Source organism: Frankliniella occidentalis, unplaced genomic scaffold, assembly GCF_000697945.3.
Source record: "Frankliniella occidentalis isolate FOCC.00 unplaced genomic scaffold, Focc_3.1 Scaffold18, whole genome shotgun sequence".
NCBI classification, from domain to species: Eukaryota; Metazoa; Arthropoda; class Insecta; order Thysanoptera; family Thripidae; genus Frankliniella; species Frankliniella occidentalis.
This window is the reverse complement of record NW_026267148.1, coordinates 1,897,262-1,913,851: the sequence shown is the minus strand read 5'-3', so window position 1 is coordinate 1,913,851 and position 16,590 is coordinate 1,897,262. Positions and strand designations below refer to the sequence as shown.

The following is a 16,590-nucleotide window of genomic DNA, read 5'->3' as shown; positions in this document are numbered from 1 at the left end:
ACTTTGGGTTTAGGCTCCTTTTGACTCCAGGCTCATAAATCATTTTTAAAGCTAAGAAGTGAGGCCGTGTCAATCTAGGCGTGGGCCGATGATTGTCGCTGAAAACGCCTGAAGGGTAGGCAATGCTTTCCTGTATCGGGCCCCCGCACCGCGGCCCCCTGCCCCCCGAGCGCTTGGACTAGGCGAGAGCTTCGGAAAGGCATTGATATCTTTCGTTTTCGCTTTAGTTCTCAACGCTGTTTACTTCTGGTTGTTATTCTAGCATTGGCGGAAGTAATGAATTCGTCTATAGACGGTTCAGATTAAGCTGACTGGGGCATTGTCGGCTGTAGCTGTAGCTACAATCGTGTAGCAACAAACAGGGACGTGATGAGCTAGGCCTCTGTTAACCATGTGGAGAGATTACTGGCTACTTAAATGATTGGCAATATGAGATTCAATAAAATGTAGGTACATTTAATGTCTGAAAATACAGGTGAGATGATACAGTTATCAGACATGTAAGCTAAGATCCCTTTTAAAAGTTATTTTATTTTAAATGGCAACTTAGAAAGTTGGGACATGGAAACACAGGGATACACAAAATCAAACAGAGTGCGCAGAAGGGGGAAAGGGCCACAAAATAAAAGAAGAATCTTAAACAAGAAAGGTGGAAAAATAAATAAAATAGAAATGGTGACTTGGGTTACACTTGAAACTGAACTGTACACAAATAACTGCCATTTCACAGCCATGACACTAAAATTTGCACGTCACATTAATACAAGTAACATACAAGTAACTCACACAATATAAATAAAAGTATTCACAAAATATATGCTATATCACATACTTCACATCTAAAGAAGTTGGTAATACATAATCAGATAATTAGAAAGGTATAAGTAGAGATATAGTTACGGTACTTTTCTATTGGTGCTGGGTTTACTCCTAATTGCAACTGACGCATTTTCACAAGATTTAACTAAAAAAGAGGGTGAGGAAGGACAGGCAAGGAAAACAAAACTTATAGAAAAACTACTGAACTATGTTAATTTGTAGTATAATGCAAATGTTTGAGCTGTTACTTAAAGCAATTCAAATATTGCAGCCAAATTACAAGATGCTCTTATACAAAACACATACAGGTAACAGCACTATTCTAGTAAGGCAAAATATATATATGGATTCGAATGAAATATTACAGGCTTGTTAATCACACAAAATCCTAACTTATCACAACACCAAATAGAGAAAATTTGAAAAAGAAAACACAGCTTTCTTTTCAGCAACAAATCACATTTGTAACCATAATTAATATTCTTTCAAAAATCTAGACATGTCCATGCACATCAATTTACTCAACATTAAACAACAATCAAAAAGGTAAACCCAAATTTGACAGAAAATATGGAGATCTTTGTGACAAATTCTTAAACAAGTAGGTATCTATCTACCTTATCACGATTTTGTAAGATAAACTTCGTCATTATTTTTAGAAGCACAACCAATGTTTAATTAAACACCAAACAAAGATAGATTATAAAAATAAACTTTCATTTCTAATGAGGGAATAGGTCAGCTCATATTTGAAATACAAACAAAAATTTACAGTTTAAAAATGGGAAATTTCTCAATTGATTGTGACATTTTTGTCAGTTGTAAAACAAAAGTTAGCATTTACAACTAGATCCACACAATAAAAACAATGACAAGAATTCACCAAAAGGCTTTGTCAAACTAATTAACCATTAAAAAGTATCTAATAAAAACCTACGTACATATGTAAATAGTCGTGACTCAATTTCTACCCTAAGCTTGAAATACATAAATGAGATAAAGCCAGTAGTGGTAAGCAATTTGTTAGTAATATTTGGTTTTTGCATTAATTGGCACAAATATCAATTAGTATTCTGCACATGGTGGCAAATGACAGCATATGTTATTATAGAGTAGGAAAGATTCTTTTACAAAGAGAACAAGACCTAACAAGACTTAGGAACAATAGATAAAGCATAAGCTGTCAAAGAAAAGCAATCCATTTCAGATAAGTAACATTTACCAAGGCTAAAAAAAAAAAAGGACTAGTGACTTGATGACAAGAAATTAATGGAAGCATTTTTCAGCTCATTTCACTAATTTTGTTAATGAAAAAATGAACTTAAAAGCTATGTATTCTTAACACAATAGAGTTCAATCAGACAAAATTTGACACTCTCTTAGTTGCTTTATGGCTGAATTTTAAAACTTTACATGGCTAAGCAACATTTAAACGCAGTAAAAGTTCTGTTAATATATATTAGCATGTGGTTTAAGTAGATCAAAATTGGACAAAATTGTTTGTCCTTGATTTAAGATGTTTGTGCTGTTATTCAGTTTGATAAAATTGAACTCTTCAACTAGAAGATATTGCCAGGGCTAAACAAAATATGAAACATTGCTTTCTACACATGATTACAGAAAGTCAAAAACCTTCTCATAGTGGGTAAAAAATTTTAAATTGCTTCTAAAGCAAACCGCAAATGGACTGATAAAAATAAAAAAGGGACACATTATTTAGTTGAGGTATTTTCTGCACCGCCGAGCAAGACAATGACAGTGAATTTTTTCATCTTCAATGGGGAACTTGTAGTCATATGTCAGCTCTTCACCTTGAGGGATGCGTCGGAATGCAAAAATAATAATATGCTTCTTCCCAAGGATGTCAACAATACGGGAATAGCAGTTAGGCTGTAAGATATTTAAAAAGACAAGATTTTAGTTTACTGTAACAATCAAAAGTTTCGATGTGTATTGAGCAATTGATCACACACTTAAAACAACGAATAAAGTTTACCTCACAAGAATGATTGATGAATCTTGCAGCATTACCCTTTAATGTGGCATCGACTGTGAAGTTATCATCAACTTTGAACATATAACAGCCTATGCCTTTGGATTGATAATACTTTTCTCGATTATCGGTGAGTGTGTTACGAATGACCTTGAGGAAGAAGAAATACAAAAAGCTGTGGTGAATTTCATTAAAAAAAGTTTGTGGATATGATTTAAAAAGGATATCTCATTTTAAGTTACCTCTCCAGCATACTCTATCACCATTTCCCCGGCCTCTATGTCCCGTAGACAAAACAAGCCTCGACCATGTATATCTGACCGAAATACACCAACAGATGTCTTTGACGTCTCTCTCAAATGTCTAAAACGCATTGCCATTGGCAAACTGGTGCTTGCTGTACGTCTGTTAACAAATGTTACCATTAAATTCAAATGTTCCAAGCATGAACAATGATGGAAAGAGAATTCAAACTGAAACAAATAGTCGAAGATAACTTGCCTGCTACCAGTTAATGAGTACTCAATATCTGTATTTTCCAAAAGTTTTGGAGGTCGCCGATGCCGAGAATCAAGCCAACTGAACATATCATACTTCTTGGCTGAGAGAAAGGGCTCAGTTCGAGCACAGCCTGATTGGCTTTCTTTAGACAGTTCATGATCTTCTCGTTTGTTTGGTTGGTATCCCGAGCCTGGAAGCCTTGATTTGTGATAGACTGGACGATACTTAGAGCAATCTCCAACACCTGGAAGCTGCTCCAAAATGTATTTCACGCTATTGTTTCCTAATCCCATGACATTATGACCTGACTCTATTGAGCTAAAAGGATTGTGGATTAATGGTGGCATTTTGTGGGTCGCTCGTGCTTCTTGAACAGCTCCAAAAACCTGAAAACCATCAAAACAGTTAGTAAATGAAAATCATAATGATCTCAAACAAGATCACTAACAGCACATCACTAATAGCAGTTTTACATTGTTTCTTTCTCATATAAATATAGAAAACTGCTACAATACAAACCTTTTGCCACGCATCTGATATCGAATTTGATGAATAGGAAAACCCATCTTGGCAGTGGATTTCATAAACTATTTCAGGACCAGATGGATTTTTCTTTGAAATTCTCTCAACTGGCTTCACATTTTCAGATTCATCTTTTGCTCCTTTCTTGTCTTTTGATCCAGAGCAGATGATGCTGATATCAGCAAGTTTCACGGCCATAAGCTCCCCATCTTTCTTTCCTGGACTTGAGGAAACTTTGTAACATCCATTGTGAGACTGCTTTTGGAACAATAACTTGATTGAAGAATTGTCTCCATTTTGAAATACAGCTGGGATTTCAGCCTGAGATTGGAACATCTCAGTTTTCTTCTGAGTGTCATTTACATTAAGACAAGATGATTTCAAAACAGTGGGTGGGACATCTGTGTTAACTTTCTCCTGAATTTTCTGTTGGAGAGATTTGGCTTCTGTATTAATATTCATTTGATTAATTTCTTTAAGTGGCTTCAATCCAATAGCGTTTGGGCCCTGCAGCTTGATGCTTGTCACAGGTTTTAGAGAATTCATGGTAACTGTCGCACTTGAAGCAGTGCTAGTGACTGCATTTGTAATACTTGCTGTCATAAGACTCAAGGATGCATTTTTTCCAACTTGATTCTGAGATGGAAGAGAGGGGATACACCTAGAAGGTTGTGAGGTTACTGAACTTGAACAAGTTGAGAGCAATGGTACTCTAGTTGGAACAGGCTTCAGATTTGTAGTAGCTTTTGAAGAGCTTACACTTGTTGCCAAGGAAATGGATGTGACCTGGCTCAATGTCTCATCAATCACAACTTTCTTAGGTTTTGAGGCAACAGTTATTTGAGATAGGGGAGGAATTGCAGCAATGGGCTTCTTACTCACCGAAGGCATATCACTGAGGCCTTCCTGGTTTTGCTTCTCACCACTACATACAATTTTTCTGGGAGGGTTAAGGCCAGGTACTGAGGCAGCAATTTGCTGATGAGACAAAATTGGCTTGGCATTGTTGGGCTTAGATGTCTGGACTTGAAACGTATTATCTTTCTTGTTAGTAGAACCTGATAAATCCAATGACAAGTTTTGCCTCAATTTGCTTTTCTCAACTGCATGCGCACGATATGAAAAAGTAACAGGTGGACACTTCATAGGGCCAGAAGTGGCAGTAACAGCTATAACCTTAGAGCTACTAGGAGCAGGCAAATTCGATTTCACAGGATCTGGTAAAGTTACACTTCTAGCTTGTGCTACATTTGTGGTTAATGAACTTGCTTGCACTGATGTAGGCCCAAATGTTGTAACTGGATTGCTCAACTGAGCACCAGAAAAATTCTTCGGTACAGACTCTTGCAGAACAATGTTGCTCTCAACACTAGTCGATGAAATGTTGTGGTTGTCAGTTGTTGACAAAAGCTCCTGAGTGCAATTCAAAGAGGACTGATTTGAAATAAGTTTCATAGCTTCTTTGATAGAGGAGCACGTCATCTGTGGTATAGGCCTTTTCACAGCAGAAACAGAAGCAGCAGCCACAGTATCCTTTGCATTTTTGCTAGGTTTTGAGTATGTTCGCTGAGGTTGAGATCTTGGCATGGGAGTCACAACAGATGTGGGAATAACAGATGGTAAAGTTTGAGGTGGGAGAGGAGCAGTTACAGGAACAGGTAAATTGATGGACGGTAACTGAATCTGAGCTTGAGTCTGGATGGCTGCCTGATCTTGAATTTGCGATTGAGATACAGACATGACTTCCAATTTCCTGACTGCAGTATCAGGTAATGATGGGTGGGTATTTACTACAAGGTACTGAGTGGGAACATCCAAAATAGGAGGATCAACTTTGTTTGATTGGTAAACCTGGGTGGTAGTTGTTGAATAAGTGCTACTTCCTTGAAGCATGCCTGGAACAGACGAGACAAACTGGCTGGACGACATTGACATATAGGTGTTGCTGACAACAGTTTCCATACATGTCAGCACTGGTTGACTGGCAAGTAGAACTCCACCAGATTGATCTGGAAACATTTGAATTGTTTCATAAATAGGGTCTGTTGCCACTACATTGCAAGAAATAGAATTAGGAAGTAATGTTCCAAGAACTTGAGGTTGAGTTTGTGATATTGAAGTTGGAGCAAGTTGAGTTGGAGCTAATTGGATGCCAGATAGAGTAGGTATGCCAACAGGACTGGGTTCCAAGCAGAGCTGGCCATCAGGTATTGCTTGCAGTTGAAATGCCCCTGGGAGAACAGCACTAGGTATGGCAGTTAAATACTGAGTTTTACCAAAACTTGCACCATTATCAACTGTGGTCAAATACTGCAGATTTTGACCAGTATGTTGTTGAAAGGCTTCCAAATAGGCAGGAACCATTGACTGAGAGGGCACTGACTGCACAAGTACAGTTGGGCCAGATGGTTGAGAATGTTGGTAGTCCAACATCGTAATTATTTGCGAGGCCTGATGAGGCATGGAAGTTGGAAGGGCAGGTTGGATTGCTTGATGCCGAACCTGCTGATGGCTGTTATGTTCATAAATTTGCTGATGAAGTACAGACTGATTTCCTCTCATAAGAATTTTGGCAGTGGTCTGCTGTTGAAATGATGTTTTGGTAGCCTTTGATTTCATATTTGGTGTTCTCTGCACTTTGTTGCCAGATTTGACCAGATTACTTACTGAAGGCATTACAGGCTTAGCAGCAGATGAACTTATCCCATGAGAAGTACTTTGAACATTTTGCTGCACTACAGGTGAGTCAGGAAGTACACATGGAGTAGAAGCTGCAGGCAAAACTGTAGGTGAAATAGATGGTGCTACTGGCTGAGAGCCACTGGATACAGATATGGCACTGTCAGGACTTGGAGCAGATGTTGCCTTTAAGCCAGCAGTTGTTTCATCATCAGTAATTTCAGCTTCACTTTCACTTGTTGTTAAGGAGAAATCTCCAGAACAGCTAGGTAAATGGCGGGTATAACTTTCCTCAGTGCGGTAAGTGCAACCACATCTACTGCATCTCACAGGTTTTTCTTCACTTGGAGATGGTTTATTAGAAGCTCCTTCTTGTTCACTGTCACTCGATATATCGTTCACACCATCCAACTGAGGAATCAAAGAAATTTTCTCACAAGAACTCTTCTTTGTTTTCCTGCGCTTGTACTTCCTTAAGTCTTCATTGGGAAATCCCTCAGAAACATTGTTGACAGTTACATTTTGAGACAAGGTAGCAGATGCAATACTTTTCAAGCATTCAATTCTGTTACACAGCAGTGCTGAGTCCTCTGCAAAATTGGATGTGAAATTCATTGGCGTTCTACAACCAATTCTCTTCTGCTCCAGACCTTGTGTCATGTTCCCTAATTCTGAGTCTGAGTCTTCACTACCGCTCAACACAATATCATGAGATCCATCTACCTGCATTATCGGCAGATTGGTTAGAGACTTATTCTCCTTTCCTTTGTCGCCAGGTCCTGCTATACAATAATGCAAATCAACACTAGGGGCTGGTTTCACTGATAAGCGAAGACTTGTGCCCAATTTATAGCTCCAGGCAAGGCTACATGAGCGTTGGTTTAGGCGGCTATCTACTTGAGACGAATTGCTTGGCAGGACATCAGATTTACTTCTTTTTAGTTCTCTGCAGGCTTTCAAAGATTTAAGTCTTGTTTTGTCAATGTCACATTTTGAACCATTTGTTTCATCCTGGACTTCATCTTTTCCTAGGTCTTCAAAATTTAAAAATTTGTCTTGAAAAATGTCTTGCATGGAAATACCATCTAATAAGTCATGTGGCAGATCTTCAAATATTGCATCCTTAAGTTCGGGGGGAAGGAGGTCTGCCGATGTCTGTGGGTCAGACACTTCTTCATCTGTCTCTTTACTGCTAACTGCATCAAGAATATGAACCATAACAGACTGAACAACTCTGAGGTCAGTACTCATATCAACTGTGGTATTTCCAATACAATTAGTTTCCTTATTTCTTGAGGGAAAAGAAGAAATTTTTGATAGTTTATTAGAGGTTGTCCCACAATTAGCTTCTACATTTCTCATAGAACTTAGCTTGGGATCGGATGTGTATGATTCTTTTGAATGATCAACGGTTATATGTTCAACAAGATCAGAAACAGGCTCTAAGGAGGCTGGTATTCTAATTGTTGTTCTAATTGTGTAACGAACAACACGCCATGGTTCTTTAGAAGACCAAAACAGTCTAGTGCAGCAGAACTCGGTTGGAACAATGCATGATGCCTGGTCTGACACATCAGGAATTACTGTTCCAAGATTTTGCACAGATAGAGACCCAATCATGATTTTGACATACTTGCTTTCAATACATTTTTTCTTTCTACGGTCCAGCTCTACAAAAACTGGACGACTGACATCAAAATCAGAGGGTCTGGCTAAAGGCTTACCAGGTGCATCTTTTCTGTGTAGTGGACAAAAGACGTTCTTATCTTCCATGAACACAAACCCCGCAAGACGAGCACAGGGAAAATGGAGTGTTTCTTCACATTTTTTGGCACAGCATCCAACACTAGCGCCTTTTTTATCACAAAAGGAACATCTTATCATGCGTCCTCTTGATAAAGCATTACTGACATTTTGAAGTGCCCCATCTATTTCTTCAAAGACTTCTGCTGACCACAATGCACAGTTGACATGGACCCACTCATTTTGGCCACAATATAGCAGTCTTCCCTCAGCATTAGCTTCACCATCACCAACAAGTTTACAAAAGCCACATAGCCGCTCATCGTCAAGCTTGGTGTCATAGTAAAAATATTCATCCTCCAGACCACTTGTTGCATGTTTTGGTAAAAGCCTGTCTAATATTTGAAGAGATGATGAATTTTGGCTGGGTTTCTCAGGTGATGAAATGTTGGACTGGTATTGCAGAAGAGATCCTTGATGTGGTTTGCATGGACTCATGGGGAATGAGTTGCGATTGATCCTGTGGTATTTAGGATCAAACCACGGAAAAACTTCCTGTAAGGTTTGATGGTAGAGTTCTTTTACTTCTTGAGATTCAGCCTCATTTATAAGTTGATCCATATCTCGATGGAAGTCGAGAATTGATGGATATTCACTGCTATGAACTTTCTTCTTAATAGTGAGCAATGAAGCAAAGGGATGTTTTGAACTTTGACTGTTACATTGACATACATGCAGTGGCCTCCCAATTGCATTGCTTTCTTCAATATCTTCCTCTTCAGCAGCTGAACTTGTTTTTAACTCATCATCAGTGCTCCCTACACCAGAATCACTCTGTGAACCAGCATTAGGAGAATACTGGACACTCTGACCAGGTTTTTGCAATGGATCACTGCTACAGACAGCAATTTTGTTTCCTTCAGATGCACTTTTCCCCTTTTCTTTGGCATGAGTAAATCTTGCGATAGGAGTGTTTTCACCAGCATCAATAACATCATCAAACTCAAACACAGATGGGCACTCTTTGGTCAGCATAAAGTCACCCAATATTTGCTTTTGATCAGACTGTGAAACACTAGACAATCCCACATTACATTCCGCATTGGACTGCATATTAAAAGATAGTCTCCGTTTTCCAATGTTGGGAACCACAACACTTCTGGGAACTGTAAAAGGTGATTGCTGCGGACAATCACAAGTCTTTTGAGGGCTCCATTTTAACATAGCATACGCTCTCCTGTTTTTAGTGATTGCTTTGATAATATTACTGTAGCCAGCTTGAATTTCAGATTCTACAGCCACCCACCATGGAGCAGGTGGAAAAGAGCAACACAACCTGGGAAGACATGAATGTACATTATTAATGAATTAAAAAGTGTTAAAAAGAACCAAATAAAAGCATTAGATAGAAAAACTTACCTGCAAATGAACTCGACAGATTCCGGTAGATAACTTAGCACTTGATACTTTTCATCAGACAGCCCTTCACACTTTGCATGAACCCACTGTTTGCAATCAGCACACTCCATCATCTAAAAAGATTGAAAAAGATACTTTAATTACTGGTAATGTTTATTGAGATTGTCCACAGCATGGACCCTGTAAAATAGTCCCTTTCATAGAGGAGCTTAAGGATGGCTTTGCACAGAAGGTAATAAAAAGGGTCCCCAAGATAGAAAACTAATGCAAAGACAGAAAACTAACCTTAGAAGAATAGTCATCATCTGTGTAACAACCTTGACAGAGAGGACAGAAGTTGCCCTTCTGTCTCAGTTTGAAACAAATTTTGCAAAATGGTAGATTTCCAACAAATTTTGTGACATCAGAACTATTACAGCTCTTGCATCGCAAACATGATGAACAAATCTGAAACAGGATCAAACCAGTGAGTATTGACCAGTTGTGATGACCACAGTAAGAATTAGTCATGGCATAGCCGTGCAACTTACCCACAAACGGTCTCCAGCACTTTTACGTAAAGAGGAGGTTCCAAGGCACTCGAAGTGGTAGGAATGATGGCATCTTTGGCAGACTGTCAATTGGTGACCTGTGTTATGCCCACAGCCATGGCACACAGTGCACCGAGGACAAACCCAATCGATACGCCATTCTTCAGCATTTGACTGAGTGGCAGCAGGACCAACCCAACCACCAACACCCATTTCAACACAAAATTTGTGGTATGGCTCACAGCAAGAAGCGCAATGAATGAGCTGGAAAGAAATGGTAACAAAGGATTATAGAGTGGTGAGATTCTAAATATGATACTATTATGTAAAAAGTACAAAAATTCAGTAAACCTTCTTTTTCCCTGCACTGCCACAGAGAAAACAGATGGGCTTTGAAACAAGAGGGCCAAATCCCAAGAGACTGAAGCCCGAATTGCAAACTTCATCTGGATCGTAGCTTTCCCAGAAATCTAAAGATACCAATTCAAGCGGAATGTTCGAAGGAGTATTGCATACTCCTAAATCTTGTAGAGTCCTTCTTTGTCCCTTCTGAAATGGTAAGAGAGAGGAAGTGAACTGGTAAGCCATTGAATAAAATAATCAATCGATTTTCAGCATCCCTTCAACTGGTATGTCACCCAACCATATCCATTGGCCATGCCAAAGCCAAGCCAAAGCAAATAAATATGAAAGGGACATTGACATTACCTTAATAATTTTGTTTTGATTAGGGATATATGGATGCTTTGTAATCTTTCTTCCAGGTAAAATTGAAGCTGGAAGATCAGGGAACGACTTTGGAAGTATTTTGGTACTCTGTCCTGGGGCGAAGGATAATGCAGCAACAGGTTCTGATAGAGGCTTGGTCACTGCATGCTTTTGCTTCCTTCCATCAGCAACAGTGGGAACTTTGTATTGCTCATTCAGTATATTTCCACACAAGTCATCATCATTTCTGAGGATAATATGAAAATACATACATAAAATTAGATTTATTTTGAAACAGAAGTGTCACTTACAAAAGCTTTACAGAAAACAATAAACTTACCTCTGTACATGCACCTCAGGATTAACAGCAAGCACATCTGGAGGGAGGCAAAAAGCTTGATACATAAAAAGATTTATCAAGTGAAATATTGGAGCTGCTAAGAGTTTTAACTTTCTAGTTGTATGTGATAGATAATAAATTGAAATTTACTGAAAGCCTTACCTGTACCATCAGATTCGAGAGTTGCAGAATTAGGAGATTTCATAGGAAATGTAGCAAGAGGTTGACCAAGCACAATGGAAGCACTGCGACAAACATGTTTGACTCTTGGACCTTTCAGACTGAGCTTTTGTCTGACTTGTCCATCCTTATTTTTCTCCAAATTTTTGCTGGCACCCCTGATAGGTTTCTCAGGACATTTAGTACTATGCACTGATTTTCGAGAAAGGTTTACTTTTTTGATCTTTGATTGCTTTGTAATTGCGTCTCCAGAGGGAAGATTAATCTTCAAAGACGTTTGAGGATTGACCGAATTGAAGGTTTTCTCCCTGACTCGTCTCAAGTTATTTGCCAGAGATACCAAAGCAGCCTGAAAGTTTGTAAACTTGAGTAGAAAAGAGGAACAAATGGCTCAGAAAAATTAAATTTTAAAGAAGAACTCACTTTTCTTTTAATCCTGGCAATGGGAGTTTGAGGAACTCTTTTACTGGATGATGAAGTTGACAACTTCTTAGCAGAATTTGGTGTGCCCTGACCACAAGCTGGTTTAGATTTCATATTCTGTGTTGGTGAGGATGAAGTTTCTCCTTCTGATTCCCGTATGCTCTGTCCTTTTCTTCGCCTGTTTCGGGCATTAGACACATGACTGACATTCGTCATGGGCAGAAGAACAACAGTCATACCCTGCATATTGGCTGGTAGCATCCGGATAAGACTATCACGGACCTTTTCAGGCATATTCACGAGTCGTTGGACACACAAGAGCAACCAGCAGGCTGAGCAGCGATTTACTTTGGTAGCAAAACTTTCACCTTTGTATGGTGAAGATACAGCACAATTACCTGCAATAACCAAATTCATTGAAGTAATTTAACACTTAAAATTGAAATTACCCTGTACTTTGATTAATAGTACCTTGACCAATCTCGCATGGAACACTGCTTTCTGCTGATCTAGACCTTAACATCATTTTTGTAATAAATTTACGGCAAGGATCACAACATATTAACCCAAACTTAAAAGACTGTTTGGTAAGCCGGTGGAAACGAACAGCACCACACACACTGCATTCAATAGATGTCCCAGGAGACTTCAAAACTTTGATGTTGAGACCTACAAACATTAATTTAAAAAAAAAAGATTAGTAGAAAAAATGAAGGGGAGAAGATGGTAAACCTCTGCAGACTAGCACTCACTTTTCTTAGTTTTTTTAGACAATAGCTTTTCATTTTGTTTGTCTCTTGTTGGACTGATGTTTAGTTTCGATTCCCTCAGAATGAGTTTTGATCTTGATGGCGATGGGGGATCTGATGTAGGACCAACTTTTGATGGTGGTGAGGAAGCACTGGATGGCTCTTTCTTTGGACTTCCATCACAACTTGTTGATTGAGATATTCTCCGTTTCGGTCGGGTTGTAGGAGCACCAAATACATTTAGCTCTCCCAGTTTTACATGCTCTTTGTTCCCATTAACACCACTGCATGATGGAGAAGTGAGGACAAATATAGCATCTGTAGAATTCACTTTATCACCAACAGATCTGAGAGCTAAAACTTCATTATTGGCATCCAGAATGAGTCGGGGCTTTTTCAACTCAATGACTCTAGTATGTGATGGTTGAGCTTGGTTGTCTGTTAATAACAAATCCTTTTCCTTTTCCTTTTCCTTTTCCTCTGATTCCAAAAACCTTTTGTTAGGTTTGATAACTCGCGAAGAGCGCATGCTTCTGCTAGGAAGGACAAATTTTCTGTTGAGCGCACCATTTTTGTCAAACTGGGAGTTTGTCAATCTGCCACAGGGTGACGATTCAAACGTTGTTTTCTTAGCCTTTTGAAGAATACGATTAGCGACATGCTTTTTAAAGTTACTTTGACGAGGACTGAAGAGCTTCGACGGTGAGAAGGATTTAGATACACCTGCCCCCACATTCTTAAGCTGAAGGCTTAAGCGTTGAGCACGTGTTGAGTGGAAACCGACCGGACCAATAAGAGACAAATTAGATTTCACAAGTGATAATAGTTGTGGAGTCGGTAGATCAATTTTAACAGGGCAAGCATCATCAGGTGAGAAATTTAATCCATTGCTTGAATATTCCTGCTCAACTTTCAGTTGTTGATTGAAGGCAATAGCCTCAGCTTCTTCAACTTCATGTGGACTAAATCCATGAAAAGCTGTCGAGACCTGTAAAACATAAAAAAATATGTTATACCTGAGATATATAAGATGTTGAGTAATTAATAAAAATAAGGTGCATAAACAACAAGATAATAGAATCACCAGCACATGATCAAATGAAATTTGAATTGAAGAAAGATGTGAAATTCACATTGACTGAACTAACAAACAGGGGGAGAGGGGAGACGGCTCATTCGGAATCATCGGGTCACATTGAAGTTGTTGGCTGACAGTTTACTGGACAAAACTAAATTCAGCCGAAAGTAGACAACAAATGAGAACAAAATGAACAGCAAATTATTGCGATTGACATACCGTAGTACGACTGACAAAATCAATTTTTAAGACCAGAGAACAAATGCAGACAAGGAGGGCATTAAACAGCATGGCGGACGTCTCCAGCTCTAACCTCACCGGATCGCGCGCGCTTGGAAAGGGTGGATTAGGGACTCGAACCAAGGACAGTGTCAACAGAATGTCTATGGAACTAACTCCCAGGGAAAGAACGTAAGAGCATCACTGCAAGAGAACATTCGCAAATGAATGACAAATTCAACTGATTCAAGACAATGAACGCGACACTTTAGGCTCCCCTTTAACAAGGCCAAACACATCTGATTATTGTTTTCATTGTGTCCTTTTAACCTGACAACCACACTGGTATGATGAAAACCCACATATATCGTAATGTCTACGACAGTAGGTATTCTGGGTTGAAAGTGTGGCACGAATAGGTCACGTACCTGCTCATGGTCTCCAAATGTTTCATTGAAAACTGCGAGGCCATATGAAATGTTTTCAGCAGCTTTGCTGGATTCATTATCGTGCAGAGCACAGTACTTCTTTGACTTCACCACTTTGCGATTCACAATCTTGGATGGCTTTCCAGGAAATTTTGATCGCACCATATTGACAATACATTCGCTTTACTTAAGCGCAACCGTGTTTTCATTTAGTACTTGAGGACTCTTGTTGTACAGGTCGCGTTTCGTAACACACAAACAAACGCAGGTCGTCGATGTGAAGCGTCTGTTCCAGCCGCGACCTACCGCGCCCGCGCCCCGCGCCCGCGAACCAATCAATGGTTCTGATTTTCGCGGCCAAAGTTTTGAATCGAATGGCATTTCAACCGTTCACACACACGAGCCATGCGAGGCCATTTCTTCTTTGTAATCCAAATAAGACGCAGCCGAGCACTTCTTAGATTTAAATGCAGCGGAATTACCATCTGTCATCCCCACAGAACCACAGAACACACTTAAGGGGCGAGTGCGTGTACAGTAGTTTGTTTAGGCGGGAAAACGTACAAGTTGGCAAACATATGACACAAACTTGAGCTTGAGATTGAACTTCTAAATTCGAAATGGGCAAATACAGCCGCAAACAGGGCCAAAGAGTTTATGATACACATAATTATAATGAATCTAGCTTTAAATGCAAACTATAGGAAGAATTGGAAGTTGACCGATTTCAGAAACCGACATTTTCGGCAGGGGGCATTATTCGCAGGATTCCGAAAACAATAATAATGATGAGAAAAAGTAAACAAGGCAGCCTGCCAAACCTAGCCACACGGTGAGAAACACGTCAGACCATTTAGATTTTCTGTTGAATGGCTTTGGGGAACATTGACACTCGTCTTTCTTAGTGTTTAAATTTACCGTTTCTGTTGCTCTCTCATTTTCTCTGATAGAGTAGCACTAACAATCTGTGCAATGCGGAATAATCGGCGAAATAGAGGTCTAGAGCTGGGAGTGTTGCTATTGGTTTCAGAGTTATTTAACACTGGATTTGGTGTAATACCTCCCGTGACTCTTGGCACAATTATTGGTCAGGTAAAGTAGTGTGCATTCTGTTTATGACTATTCAATATTTGAGGTATTCTTACATTGTGCCGTGATATGTTACATTGAATATTTTTCTGCAGACCCTTCTTTATCTTGGCATAATTCAAGTCCCTTGGGATCGATGGGACGTTTGCATTAGTGCTCAAAACGTTTGGAGAAATCAAGATTGGAAACGTCTTATTTTATCTGCTGTGGAGCATGGAGATGATCGCCACCTTTATTACAATATGATTTCATTCCTGTCTAAGGCTCGTTCATTGGAGCCTCGATATGGGAGTTTAAACTTTGCTATTCTTCTTACAATTATAACCACATTGACTAGTGGTATTTATGTTGCCCTTGGTCTATCTTGTGCTAATGTGCTCCATGATGCATATTACTTGCAGACTTGTGCAATCGGCTTTTCAGGTTGGCTCTACAAACAATATGTGCACGTAGTGCTTTCTGTAAAGAGAGTGCAAATTGCAATCTATTTTTGTGTTTCAGGTGTAGTCTTCGCTTTGAAAGTCATCACTACCATGGAGAATAACTATTATACACAAACAACTATTGCTGGCTTCACTATGCCATCAAAATATGCCCCTTGGGCTGAACTAATATTAATTCATCTTCTAGTGCCCAATGCCTCTTTCATGGGTCACTTAGCAGGCATTTTAGCTGGACTAATGTACACTAGCACACCAATAGGAAGCATAATTGATTCAATAATCAGGACCATAACAGGTAAGTGGTAAAAAAAATAATTAAAAATACATTTCCCATGCTTATGTTCTGATCATTTCCCTCTTATTACTATTTTACAGGCAGAGGAATGTGGCATGAATGGACTGCCAGAAGTTATTACAGAAGATACTGAAGAGAAGACTCACCTTTGCTTTTGAAACTTAAGTTCAGTTTTAGAACAAAATAATTAAATTATCAATTGTAGTTGGAGGTAAAGAAGAACTTTTCTGTGCTTTGTTAGTTAGCTCCGTGATGTGTATGTGAGAGTGACAAAATATACTGCACTCTACCGGAAGAGTCCCAGGAAACAGGAGGAAGGTCGAAGCAATGTCATCTTTTGCAACAAAGGCAGTTGTTATGATGCCTTTTTGAACTCTTTTTCAAAAATAACTTGGAATGCCATTTAAATGAAACTTTTGATGTCAAATGACA

At 39.2% G+C, this 16,590-nt stretch overlaps 2 protein-coding genes across 2 annotated transcripts; one reads left to right on the top strand and one right to left on the bottom strand.

The window, feature by feature from the left end:
* Positions 1-435: 435 nt before the first annotated feature.
* LOC113207551 (histone-lysine N-methyltransferase trithorax) lies at positions 436-14,855 on the bottom strand. Its single transcript, XM_052264362.1, has 16 exons — positions 14,332-14,855; positions 12,610-13,594; positions 12,329-12,526; positions 11,858-12,255; positions 11,417-11,783; positions 11,255-11,291; positions 10,915-11,161; positions 10,558-10,755; positions 10,207-10,470; positions 9,962-10,123; positions 9,677-9,789; positions 3,833-9,593; positions 3,314-3,699; positions 3,055-3,217; positions 2,816-2,962; positions 436-2,709 (listed from the first exon to the last, which is right to left on the bottom strand). Exons 1-16 carry the CDS (start codon positions 14,494-14,496, stop codon positions 2,536-2,538), a joined length of 9,765 nt encoding a protein of 3,254 aa, XP_052120322.1. The 5' UTR covers positions 14,497-14,855; the 3' UTR covers positions 436-2,535.
* Positions 14,856-15,027: 172 nt separating this feature from the next.
* Positions 15,028-16,590, top strand: LOC113207592 (rhomboid-related protein 4; the record flags this gene model as incomplete). Its single annotated transcript, XM_026424224.2, is given in 5 exon segments — positions 15,028-15,163; positions 15,282-15,423; positions 15,516-15,843; positions 15,922-16,158; positions 16,239-16,590. Coding segments are annotated over 5 exon segments (807 nt in total). The 5' UTR covers positions 15,028-15,116.